Source organism: Rhinolophus sinicus, chromosome 1 (assembly GCF_057876585.1).
Source record: "Rhinolophus sinicus isolate RSI-liver-muscle chromosome 1, RSI-T2T, whole genome shotgun sequence".
NCBI lineage: Eukaryota > Metazoa > Chordata > Mammalia > Chiroptera > Rhinolophidae > Rhinolophus > Rhinolophus sinicus.
The window spans coordinates 134,858,094-134,870,508 of record NC_142501.1 but is presented as its reverse complement, the minus strand read 5'-3'; the positions used below and the strand labels follow the sequence as shown (position 1 = coordinate 134,870,508).

The window sequence follows — 12,415 nt, the reverse complement described above, 5'->3', positions numbered from 1 at the left end:
TCAAGGTCATGAGTAAATGCTCATTTAAAAAATATGATTTTTATATTATGTACTACGTGAATGAAAACTGTTCATAAATGTTTATAACTATTTAGGCAATTTATATATAAATAAGGGATAAGAAAAATAATATATTCATTATTTTTCTATCCAAGTCACTGTTTTAGAGATACTGTATCCCCCCCACCCCCTGCCCCCCCACCCCCGGAGCAATATCTCAGTCCTCAGACCTGGGTCATTGTGAAATCCTGTGGAAGCCACAGTGTGGAGGAGGAGGCTGCTGTGCTTCCCGAGTCAGTTCTCTGGCTGATGCTGGCTGTCATCATAACACTAGGGAATTGTAAGAGAATGGCAGAAGCCAGGGTTTCTCTATACATCTCTCTCCTGAGGTTTTTAAGGTTATACTAATCAAGAAACTGTCCAAGGGATTTTATCTCATCAACCTTACACCTGACTTTTTTTCCCCTGGAGGCTTGGACATAGTTTGATGTTTCTTTTATTTTCTTAATGTTCTCTTGAGATGTCTAATAGTGACAGGTTCTTCCTTTGAGTGTGCTCTGTGCCCAACCTGACTTGTAAGACACAGAAGTCAGGAGAATTTAATGTGGAGACATAAGTGAGTTCTAGGGTCATCAATTGGAGAAAACACTGTAAGCATTTCTTACTGTATCTCACTATCATTCTGTAGTTAGTTCTGGCTAGTCAGGTAGAAGGGAGTCTGTCAAATACCTGTTGTATTCAGTTCTTACGGATTCTTCGTTAATCAGAGAAAAGCTTGTATTAAGTGGTTACCATTTGATTCTGTATTGAGTGTGACTATGTTTAAAGTTGTAGTTATAAAAGCTGAAGCTTCCCAAAACAGGAAGTAAAATATTTAAACTATACTTGACATACTGATTGAATAGATGTCTGGTTTGGGTAGGTGAATAAAATCTATCTGCTAGTTAAAATAACTCACTGTCTTTACTGTAAATAACTTAAAACTGCTCTCTCAATTTCTAGCATGTATAGAAAATATGATTCAACTAGAATAAAGACTGAAGAAGAAGCCTTTTCAAGTAAGAGGTGCTTAGAGTGGTTCTATGAGTATGCAGGTAGGTAATCACTTGTATCATCTGAGACCGATCCTCAGTATTAAAAGTAAGGACTACCTCGAGGAGATAGGGGATTAAAAAATGTGTACTTTTCGAATTTGGTGTGTGTGTGTGTGTGTGTGTGTGTGTGTGTGTGTGTCCCTGTTTGAGGGAGAGAACATAGTTGAAACAAATCACCAAATGTCCTACTATTTATAGCCAGCAGCTAAGCCAAAGAATTCAGAACACTAGAAGGGAACTGAAAAGATGAAATGTACTTGGAAGCAATACTTTGGATTGCTAGGAAACCTATTTAGAATGCCGGTACTGGGTGGTTATTTGATTTACACATCAAAGTTAAAATAAGCTTTGCTGCTTTGAACCTTTATGTAGTGCAATGGAATTTCTTATATTAAGTGTCTGTATTGAAAGATCTTTTGGCAGAAAATGTTTGTTTTGTCATTTAAATGTGTTAAATTCAGTCCCATTTTTGCAACTTGTTATAATTGGTTGGATAGTGTAATAGTGAAATCTAGGGTTTATTTGTTATATTGCAGCGGTGTATGGTATGAACAGAGAAAAAGAAACATTTTCAGACAAGTTTGAGCTGAAGGTTCTTTTACCTCTTCTGTTCCTTGTCTTATTTCCTATCAACTTGACTATGCCAGCAACCTTCAAACAATTTTGCTATCATCAGTCCACCTCTACTCCACCCCACTTAAAAATCCCTGCCACCAATGGGATGAAAGACCACTAATTCCCTGCCATCTCTTTGCCTGGTGCTTTTCTCCATTTTCCATCTGAGAAGCTGTTATACATCTTTAAAGCCCCCTAATTAGCTGAATAGCCTTTTCTGTACTTCTTTAGGACATTGTTCACAACTAGTTCTGACACCCTTTCATTGGATATGCAAGCGAGGATTCCTCCCACGGCCTGATCTTGCCATTTCCCCTCACCCTACCCCTTTTCTGGCCACAGCTCTTGTTCCAGTGGCTGGCAGGTAACCTAGGCCAGCCAGGCCAGTCAGATAAAAGCCCCTGGCACTTTTAGATTGAAGCTGGGAGAAGAGCATCTTTCTTTTCCAGTGATGGACTTGAAAGAATACGATCCTGCTCCTGTGATTCTTTAGATTTTTCTGAGCTACCCCAATATCTTTCTAGTGAATTCTCCTTCATTACTAGAACTCGTTTGAGCTGAATTTTATTTGTGGGGCGTGGACACTAGTACAAACACTTACATAGTATGAGAATTTATCTGTTTTCACATTTAGATAATAAAAACACAGATTTCTTGAAGACGTTTTGTATTCCTAGTGAAAGTGGTTGGCTATTTTCCAGATGTCTGGTACATGGCTGCTGAAATGAATTAAGAGTTTTCTCATATTTGTATCACTTTGATTATAAAGACCTTTTGCTGTCTTTTATTGGTTCACATTTATTGTTATGAAATGTAAAAAGGAAATATTAAACAAAAACTGTATACTTAATCCCACCGTCATAGCACAGCTATTTTGATTATTTTGTGTGTCTTTCTTTATGAACAAATACGAATTTTTCCATAGTATCAGCCACTCTTCTGTTTTCTTTAAAAAGAGATCAGGCTATCGTTTTCCTTCTTGTTTTCTTTGCTTTAGCTCACAAAGATGGCATTTGAGATAAAGTTTAAGCCACATTCTTTAGGTTCCTTGAGATCCCTGCTGCGTGGTTCCTTATAGTTCATCCCTAAGAAGTTTCTGTGGGTGTGGCTATCCCTATTTTTATAAATCTCCCCTTTTCCTTAATCTCACATATCTTATCAGTAGGGAAAATAGTTTGAAACTAGCAATAATTAAAAGCCCCAGGTGGTAGCTGTTTCACTCTTAGTATCCCAACCACGTGAATAAAAACTGTAGATCAGTATTGTTCAAGGATGACTGACAGGTTGTGCTGTGGGGTGAATCTGGGGGAGCAGGTTGTGAGTTCCCAGGCCCCCTAGATGCTAGAATGAGGAGGGCTTTACCACTCATAGTGTGTCCACTTTCCCTGGTAGAGAGCCAGCTGGTTTGGGCGGACTCCCTGCACTTTAATTCTGAGTGGAGTGGAGGGGCAGCAGGGGCCTCGGTGGTGCATTTGTTTCACCTGGATGGACCTTTAGTTCTTCCCAGAGTTCTCAGTTCCGCTCCTGGACCTGCTCTCTGCTTTCCATGGCTCCTGCTGCCTGAGCCCAGGTCCTCCAGCTTCTGCCTGGCCAGTTAACCCAGCCCTCCTTTGCACATTCTAGGATGCAGCCTTCTCACCTTTTTAAATCCCTATCAACTCAGTATCTGTTTCTCAGAAATTTAATAAATGAGCCCGTTCCACTGGGGGCTCTTTGTCCTGTTCTTTGTGGTTATAGGTTCACTCCCTTTTGTACTTGCTACTTCAGTGCTCTGTGACTTTAGAAAGGATGGTGGGAGGAAGGTGGGGGACTATTATTTAGACCTCCATGTGAAACCAGAATCCCATTTCTTTTCTATTAGAATGAAAATAACCAGTTTTATATAAATAATGTATGTAATAACTTCCACTTTCTGGGAGTATGTCTAAGAATAAGGAAGTAAGCCAAGCACACGGGCCAGTGCTGTGCAGTCACACCAAGCTCACTTGTGCAGATCGTCACAATTGTGCAGGCCCCGATTGTAGGCCCGTAGTTGTTATTTTGGATTAAGTGCTATAGCAAAATCGTTTGTTTTTGGTTCTCCAAAACGAGATTAGGGACCGGGAGCAGATGCTAAGTGTCAGCGAAGGAAGAGATACTAAAAGCTACCAAAGAAGACAGTGGGGCCCCGTTTGCCTCAGCGACACAGTGTGGTGTAATTATGGGAACTTGGCCATGAGGGTCTTGGCCCATCGTGAAAAGGTTAAATATATTTAGTTAGGGGCCCCTGCTTAAAATGGCAGGGAAAGTGGGAGGATCACTGTTTTCTAGATTATGGTCAGTATATCTGTCTTCTCAATGTATCTCCAGAATCTTGTCACCAGGGCGTTGCGTAGCTTATGATTTTAACTATAATGGTTTTTTAAACCATCTTCTTCAAACCCCACTTTGTGTTAGTCAGTGGCATATTTGTTAGACTTAAGATTGCTCACTTCTACAGATAAACTTAGTCTAAATACCACCATAATTCCAATGAACAATGCGATTACAACTAGAGCTAAATGTGTGCATGGGAAAGATAGTGAGACCAAAGGAAAAGTTGTTTTAGATAGCAGGATTATGAGTAGCTTTTTTTTTTTTTTTTTTTTAAAGAAGGGATCAGCTCACAGTGGCCCATGTGGGGATTGAACCGGCAACTTTGGTGCTACCAGCACCACGCTCTAACCAACTGAGCTAACCAGTCACCCCATGAATAGCTTTTAAATAATGTTGATGGACAAGCTATACTTGAATATTTTTAGGATAAAATGATGACTTCTGGTAGAGTCATGCCGTTGCAAATAATACTGTTAAAGACTGTTCTTTTAAAACATATAGATGTAAGTACATACAATGAAGATGACAATGGCATTGTGTAAAATGTGGAAAAAAGGAAAAAGCGTGGATAACTTTAACATTCCCACTGCACAGTATATCTATATCAGCAAACCTTTGAGGGCTTGCTGTGTGCCAGGCTCGGGTACAGTCAGCAGAAGTGCTGTGTTCATTTCCTAGTGTGGCAAACAGACAAATAAATTGAAAAGTGTCATCTTTGTAATGAATGTTGATAGAGAACATTGGCGGTCACCAGGACGGCGGGTGTGAGAGTGGGAGAGCGAGCTGGAAGACAGTCAGGCCTAGTGCAGTGGCCTGGGAAATGCAGGTGGCTGGCTAGGCTCAAGAACAGGTTACAGGGAAAGAGCTTGTTTTAATCAGGAAGAATAGAAACCAAAGAGGAATTTAAGAAGAATTATAAGGAAACTTTTTTTTTTAAGCTCTAGGTAGCCACCTCCAATGAGTCCTATTGGTAGTCACCAAAAAGGTGTCTTTTCCTAAAAACAAAACCTCTTAGCAGAATAGGAAGAGATGGTTATTTCCTTGTGAGAATTATTATTTAATTTCAGCCTAAATACTTTACTGTAGTGGGACATGGTGAACGTACAGACACACACACACACACACATTCACGTACAGTGGAGTAATGTAGAATGTGTCCGCTAACAGAGCCAAGTAGATCCGTAGGTACACGCACAGGAAGATTATCAGGCATATTTACTGAAAACACCAAGGGGTAGAATTTATAGGCACAGCACGAACCCATGTGTGCAGATAAACATGTTTCAGCTGCATTTCATTGTATATTTGCACATCCGTAAAGCATAGCAGAAAGGTCTGGGAGGACACATGGCTAACTGGTAAGGAAAGGGAGAAGGCAAGTTTTCTCTGTTTACTGTATTTACTAATGTCTCATTTGTGTAATATATACATGAGTGTGCACATGTGGGTACATACAGTCTCAAACCCAAACTAGCAACATATCAAATGATAAAATGCTACATGTATTCCCATTTGAGTCAAGAATGAGAGAAAGATGGCCACTCTGACTATTCTTATTTGCCATTGTTTTGGAAGTTATTAGCCAGTGTTGTTAGACAACAGAAAGAAAGACGGGGCATAAATATTGGAAAAGAGGAACAAAAACGGTCATTTGTTGGAGATGAAATGATTATATTATTGTATATCTGGAAAGCCACAGAGAATTGCCTGGATAAACTTAGAGAGAGCAAATAAATGTATACATATTCCATGCATGTAGGTTCTATAAATGGCTAATTTTGGGAACGGTTCTTAAACTCTTTAATAAATGGTTGTCTCTGTGGAGTAGGGAGGGGTTTGAGGGGAAACTTTTGCTTTCTAAATATTTATATTTTTCACTTTCACTTTTAAATGAAGTTTTGTGTCATGTTTGTGTGTTAATGTAGCAAAAAATAACTAAATTAAAAATTAAGAAAATTTTATTTGGTTAAGAACTTTTCCCTTAATAAAGTTAAGAAAATTAGGAGTATGTAGAAAAATATTTAAAATATGAAAGGAGAAAAAAATCCCAGAAAAAGGTAACAGATTTGAATATATGAAATAAGACATTTTGTAACAAAATAGCACATTTATGATTAAAGTAAACAGAGTGGAGAAAAAGGATTTGCTCTGGCCAGATTATGAGGAAGGACCTGAGTTTAGAGTTTAGGGGGAGATAGGATTTGAAGCAGAGAAGTGACATGAGACTTTCCAACAAGTGTTCCAGGTGATTTTAATAGTCATCCTTTGTTGAGGACAACCTCCCTATACATTCATTGTGGTTCATGATTCCTAGCATTGCATGGGGTCACAGAGGACCGCCAGACACCCAGCCTCTGCTGGTGGGGGGAGGGAGATTGGGGTGGTTGCCTGTCTGAGTTCGTCTTTAAGGATTGAAGGAGTTAGCCAGGTAAGATGGGGCAACGGGAGAGGAAGGGCTGAGGCTCAGAGTAGTGTGGTGGCTGTGTGTCAGGATGGTGTGCAGAGCAAGCCACAGGTAAGGAAGTGTTTCTGAGTCTTAATTTTTATTCATTCAGCAATATTCATTGATTATTTCTAAGAAACGTAATTTGAAGGTGGAAAGATATGAGGCTGAAGAGGGAGAGAGGTACTAGATCATACGGTACCTTATTTAATAGGCATCAACTTTGGGCTTTAGGTGGTAGGGAGCCACTGAAGGATTTTAAGCCAGGGTGGCTGTGTGCAGGATGGGTCCGAGGGGGGTAGACAGTGGAATTAGGGAGCTCCTGAGGAGACTGCTGTGGTAATCGAAGTGAGAGAAGGAAGCCTGAATAGGTCAGCGCAGTGCAATTAAGAAATATTTGGAAGGAAAATTGGCAGCACACTTGATCACTGATTGGATGTGGAGCGTGTAGGAGAAGGGAGGAATCTGGATGACTCCCAGGTTTCTATTCTGGTGATGCCACCAGTTGAGACAGTACAGGAGGATAAGCAGGCTTGTCATGGGGACAGGATGGGCTCAGTGAGATGGTGGCTGGAAGTGGGAAATGCAGGAGGAGTATGTTTGGGGCAGAAGGGGAGTTTCGTCGTGGCAGTTGAAGAAGAGGTGGGGGTAGCCAGAGAGTTCAAAACTAAGGGGGGAAATGCGGGCTACAAAGAGGTCTGGGTAATACCCGAAACCTCAAGTATGGTTGAAATTTCCTAAGGAGAGTGTATAGAGGTTTAAGTATGGAACTCCACACATCAAATTTAACAAGTTGGGAGAAGCAAAGGAACCATAAACAGGCTAGAGGAGGAGAGGCGGGGGGAAACCAGGTGAGAGGGCACTTCCCAGCAGCCATGGGAGGACACAAGAGTTGTGAAGAAAGAACTTCAAATTTTCAGATATCAGAGAGGTCAAATAAAACAAAGGTGGGCTGTGTCTATTCGATTTGGCAGTTAGGGGGCGATTGGTGACTTTGGCCAGAAGAGTTTCAGTGGCGAGACGAGCAGAACCCAAATTGCAGTGGCTGAAGAATGAATGGGAGATAAAGTAGAGATGGAACATGTGGACAGTTCTTTCAGGAAGACACAAAGCTAAAGTTAGAGTGGGAGGAAAGCTCTATTGCCTTATCAAGAACAGAAAGACTGATTGGTTTTCGGTGTAAAAGAAACAGGTTATTTCTCAATTGATTTTACAAAGAACATTATGTGGTTCCTTGCTGTTTCTAAAAATTATTGTATGTATTGAAATTATAACGAAAATAAGAATAGAGCTTTAAGCTACTTTAATAAAGAGCAGAAATTGAACTCAGTAGCCTTATCTGTAGACATAAATGATATGGACCATATGTCCACAGGGGGAAGGACATGGAGGTAAATTGACTTAAATGATTGTGCAGAGAGCAGAATCCTTTAATGATATAACTGAAATTCCTGAATAGTTTTCAATTTATACTCAGTGATTTCTTTCTTCAGAGAAGGAGTTATAGCCCTTAAGTGTTATTTGATTTTAGTTTAGTTTAATAACAAATATTTTGACAATACAGTGCAGTAGTAATAGTGTGCGTGGTTAGATTTAATTTATATAAGATTGCGTTTCATCCCAGGTACTGATGATGTTGTAGGTCCTGAAGGCATGGAGAAGTTTTGTGAGGACATCGGTGTGGAGCCAGAAAACGTAAGTCTGACTGACAAAGTTGGGGGAGTAAGTGGATTGTTTTCCTTACGTCTTCTCTCCCTTGACTACTAAAGCAACAATAAAGAAGTAATGGCGTGTTAGTTTTTATGTGGCAATCTAAGAAATAAGTTCCATTTCTAATTTGGTTTGTAAGTGAAATTTTTTGTTGTCATTGGTATAGTGTAACTGCAGTCCTTTTGTCTCTCTTGTTTAATTTCTTGTATCTAAAAGGTGCAGTAATAAAATAATTAAACTAGATTTTTAAAAAGTGATGTGGGCATGACTACCCACAGTGATAGGTCAACCGGGGGACCACGTCATGGCCTTGTGTCCCTTTGTCTCCCTCCGCAGTTGTCCTAGTCTAATGTAGGATTTAGCCAGGGCTTTAAATAAAATTGTTCTTAAGGGTTTTGATAGGATGTAATTATCAAGAATTTTTCACAACTCTTACACTTCCATTTGAATTTAGCTTAGAAAGCAATTGCTTTTTAGTGTAAAAGCCCTGAATACTTCCCTTAAAAATTTAATTAGAAGTTATTTTATATGCTTAATTATTTTTGCCTAGTTCTTACCATGTTGTTGTTGAGTATTTTTTCCTGTTCCCATATCTTCTCTCTTACATGAAAATGAAAAATTCTGCTCATACAAATGCCCAGATCATTAACTGTGCAGTTTAATATTGCATTAGCCTCCAATTTAACAAATATGTCTTAGATCCTAAATGAATTTATGACCTGGAAGAGATCTCAAGAGAGCATCGCCTTCATTCAGACTGTTTGCAGGGTATCTAGTGTTCTGAAAGAAAACTAGGAATTGAGACTACACTTTTTTATTAAAACTTTTTTTTTCAGTATCATTTCTGTGCCTCTGTCCCCCACCACTTCCCCTCAATGACACTTTACATTTTCTAAAGAGCCTTTGGAATGTCTCCAACTTACTGCAGGATTTTTGTCTTGTATTTTTAATTTTAGTATGATCTAGTTCCGGGATCTTGATAATTATTCACCTTGGTGGGACGGTTTGGGGACAGCTGGGTGAATAGTGTTTTGCCTAGTCTGGTCCACAGACCAGTTGTAGACACAGGAAAGAATATTTCGCTGACTTTAAGAAGGAAGTGTTTGCCAGAACGTGGGCCAAGGTTGGCAGGGTGTTTTCTGAACGGTATGAGTGAGCTGGGCTGAGAGGGGATCCAGAGATGCCACCCGGAGGACAGTAGTCCCTGTACGATGGATGATTGATCGATTGCAGGGGTGGGCAGCAGGGCCGTGGCAAGGAGACGGGGAGACCAGGGTCCGGCTGGAGGTGTGAGGGGGTTAGATGAGCATTTCCTCACAGGTGGAAAGGGCTGTCTGTGTGGGAGGAGGTGCTGATGTTGGTTCTAACTGAAAAAAAAGGAGGGGAGATGGCAGCTCCTCAAAGCTCCTCACCCCCAAATACTGGGACTCAATAAAAGAGAGCTGCTACTATAATGTTACCCCCTTTGGGGCACTTATGAGTCCTTTAACTCTCTATTTCTGTAGAAATAGAAATATTTGTGAATGTTGAATCATGCACATTGAAGACTAAAAGACCAAATTTAGAATATTATTTTAAAGGATTTATTACCGTACTTCAATCCTAAGATGCCATTGATAGAAGTTGTATTATTTTGTATCATTACTGAAAAAGAAAAAACATTGCTAAATAACTCTAATACGACATTAATTGTGGATATATCCCAATTTCAGAAATGTTAACATTTGAGAAACAAGTGGCAAAAAAGTTTTTAAAAGGCTGTCTTCCTCGATGAGTAAGCACTTTAAAGTATTTAAAACTCTCACCTTGCCTGGTATTTATAGCTTATGAAATTTAAGTAGGCTTGAAAAATTCAAGCCTTCTTTCATTTAATAAGGTAATGGCAAAGTCCTTTATTTAAGTAGTTAGCTTCCTTATTAGCTATCATAAAAAAAGGTCTATTTTGTGTAAGGAAACTTGAATGTCTGCATGGCAGTTTAGACATATTTTACGTATACTGTGTCTGTGTTCTTGTGCCTTCACCATTTTTTTAACTTAGTAAGTGTTTATGTGGAACTTGTAATCTTTCTAATAGAGGATTGAGTATAGATATTGAGAACATACCAAATTAAGAAATGGGGGGCTGTTCACCGAGGTACAGGGATATACAGGAGTCAGAATTCTAAGAAAAGCCGAGAGATGAAGAGAAAATCCACTAACGTGAACATTTTAAAGAATATATAACCTCTTCTTTTTGGGCAATTCTTCTGAGTCTCTTAAGTTGCCATTTTTTAAGTTCACAATCTTATTTTATGATGATGTGTATAATATGTAAATAAATTGATTTACTAACCAGCTCCCATAATCTACCTCGTAATCTAGATTTTTTAAAGTCTAACACACCTGGTAACTTTTAAAAAATAGTTATGTACTGACTTGATTGCTATTTGATGAAAGGGAATTTTAAACAGAAAAAGTACACTTAATCCTACCATCATAGCAGTGACTTTGATTTTTTTGTGTGGCGCCCACTGAGACGTGATTGGGCCGTGCTGCTGCCCCGTGCACATTCCAGGCATGGCGCTGTTTAAGTGGAAGGTCAGGCTACTTTATAATCCCCCACAGCGTATATAGTTGAATTTATAAACATTAATGTATTTGTGATCCAACTCCACTGTATATGTTCCACCACCAGCTTTTTATTTGGTAACACTCTGTTCTGCCCCTTGCTCTTTGCGTTAAATAAATATTGGAGGTTGTTCCCTGTTTGTACCGATAGCTCTACTGTATTTGTCTTAATGGTAGCATATTCCTTTGTGCGGAATGTATTTAGCAAAGAGGTGTTTAACTAGCCCCATGTTAGTAGACGTGTGTTTGTTTTCAATCTCTTGCTACAGTAAGTATTGTTGACTCTACACCTTTGTGAGCATGTGCAGGTATGTCTGTAAGGTAACTCTCCATAGGTGGAATTGCCAAGTCAGTAACTGGTTTTAGTTTTGGTAGATCCTGCAGAATTGCCCTCTGAAGAGGTTAAGCTCCCCACACTGCACTGTCACGCAACATGAGCGTTTATGTTTCTCCAAGCCCTTGTCAGCAGACTGAATTGTCAAATTTCTAGATGTTTGCCAAACTGGACTCATTGTTTTGAAGTTAACCTTGTCGTATTTCGGGGACTAAACGACCGTGAACAGAAGCATTTGACAAGATGTTAATGTATTTAACTGAGGCGATCTGTTGTTCTGATTTCATTGGGCTTTCTATTTCTTTTTTTAACAGGTAGTTATGCTTGTCCTAGCTTGGAAATTGGATGCACAAAATATGGGTTATTTTACTCTACAGGAATGGTTAAAAGGAATGACTTCTCTACAGTAAGTCCTGAGACTGCATTGCGGGGGTCCCTGCCCTCTCATTGCGGGCTGCCTCCTCCCTGGGACCTCAGCGAGCCTGGGGTGGGTGACTGAGGAAGGCTAGGTGATCTGTGGCCATGGGTGTCAAGGCCAAGCCCCATTTTTATATGATGAGGAGGGGAGGGCTATTATGGTTGAATTTGAGCAACCATATAAAGTTTTTATGTAATGTATATTTATTTTAGTGTTCCTCTAGAACAGCTCTGGCCAATAGAAATATACCAGCCTTTTCTCATGCATGTGAGCCACATGTGTAATTTAAAATTTTCCAATAGCCACATTAAAAAAAAAAGTAAAAAGAAACAGGTGAAATTAATTTTAATGTATTTTATTTAACCCCCAAATATTATCATTCTAGCATGTAATCAATAGTTAAAAAATCAGTGAGCTCTTTTACATCCTTTTTTCGTATTACATCTTCAAACTCTGATGTGTGTATTACATTTACGGTACATCTCAATTTGCATTCGCTGCATTTCGAGTGCTCGGTAGCCACGTGTGTGTTTACTGTGTACTGTATTAGCACAGGGTAGAGCTTTACAAGCAAAGGCTTATTAGCATCTGGTTTACAGTCAGTGTGAAAAAATTGAGTAAAGCAAAACTTACAAGTAAAAATGTTTCATATCTTTTATATATTTTAGTTTCGGGCAAAATTGGGACTTCTTTACTCTAGTGATTAAAAAGTAGCAATAAAAATTCTGTTAGAATTGCCTGACCCAGAATAAGAAAAAATCAGTGGTTTTTATGTGTATGCTTTGTGCTTGTGGTGTGGTGTGGTGTGGTGTGTGTATGTGTGTGTGCGCACGCATGTG

At 39.4% G+C, this 12,415-nt stretch overlaps 1 protein-coding gene across 10 annotated transcripts in view; it reads left to right on the top strand.

The window, feature by feature from the left end:
* The window catches only part of DCUN1D4 (defective in cullin neddylation 1 domain containing 4), a 66,672-nt gene that overhangs the window by 31,511 nt on the left and 22,746 nt on the right, over window positions 1-12,415 (top strand). For 7 of the 10 annotated variants that reach the window (XM_019741036.3, XM_019741032.3, XM_074324674.2 and 4 more), the window contains 3 exons: window positions 1,003-1,094; window positions 8,132-8,202; window positions 11,473-11,564. In XM_019741036.3, coding sequence (XP_019596595.1) covers window positions 1,003-1,094; window positions 8,132-8,202; window positions 11,473-11,564 — 255 coding nt within the window. The remainder of the gene's footprint in view (window positions 1-1,002; window positions 1,095-8,131; window positions 8,203-11,472; window positions 11,565-12,415) is intronic. The other 3 variants (XM_019741034.3, XM_074324672.2, XM_088789746.1) reach the window with 1 other exon arrangement.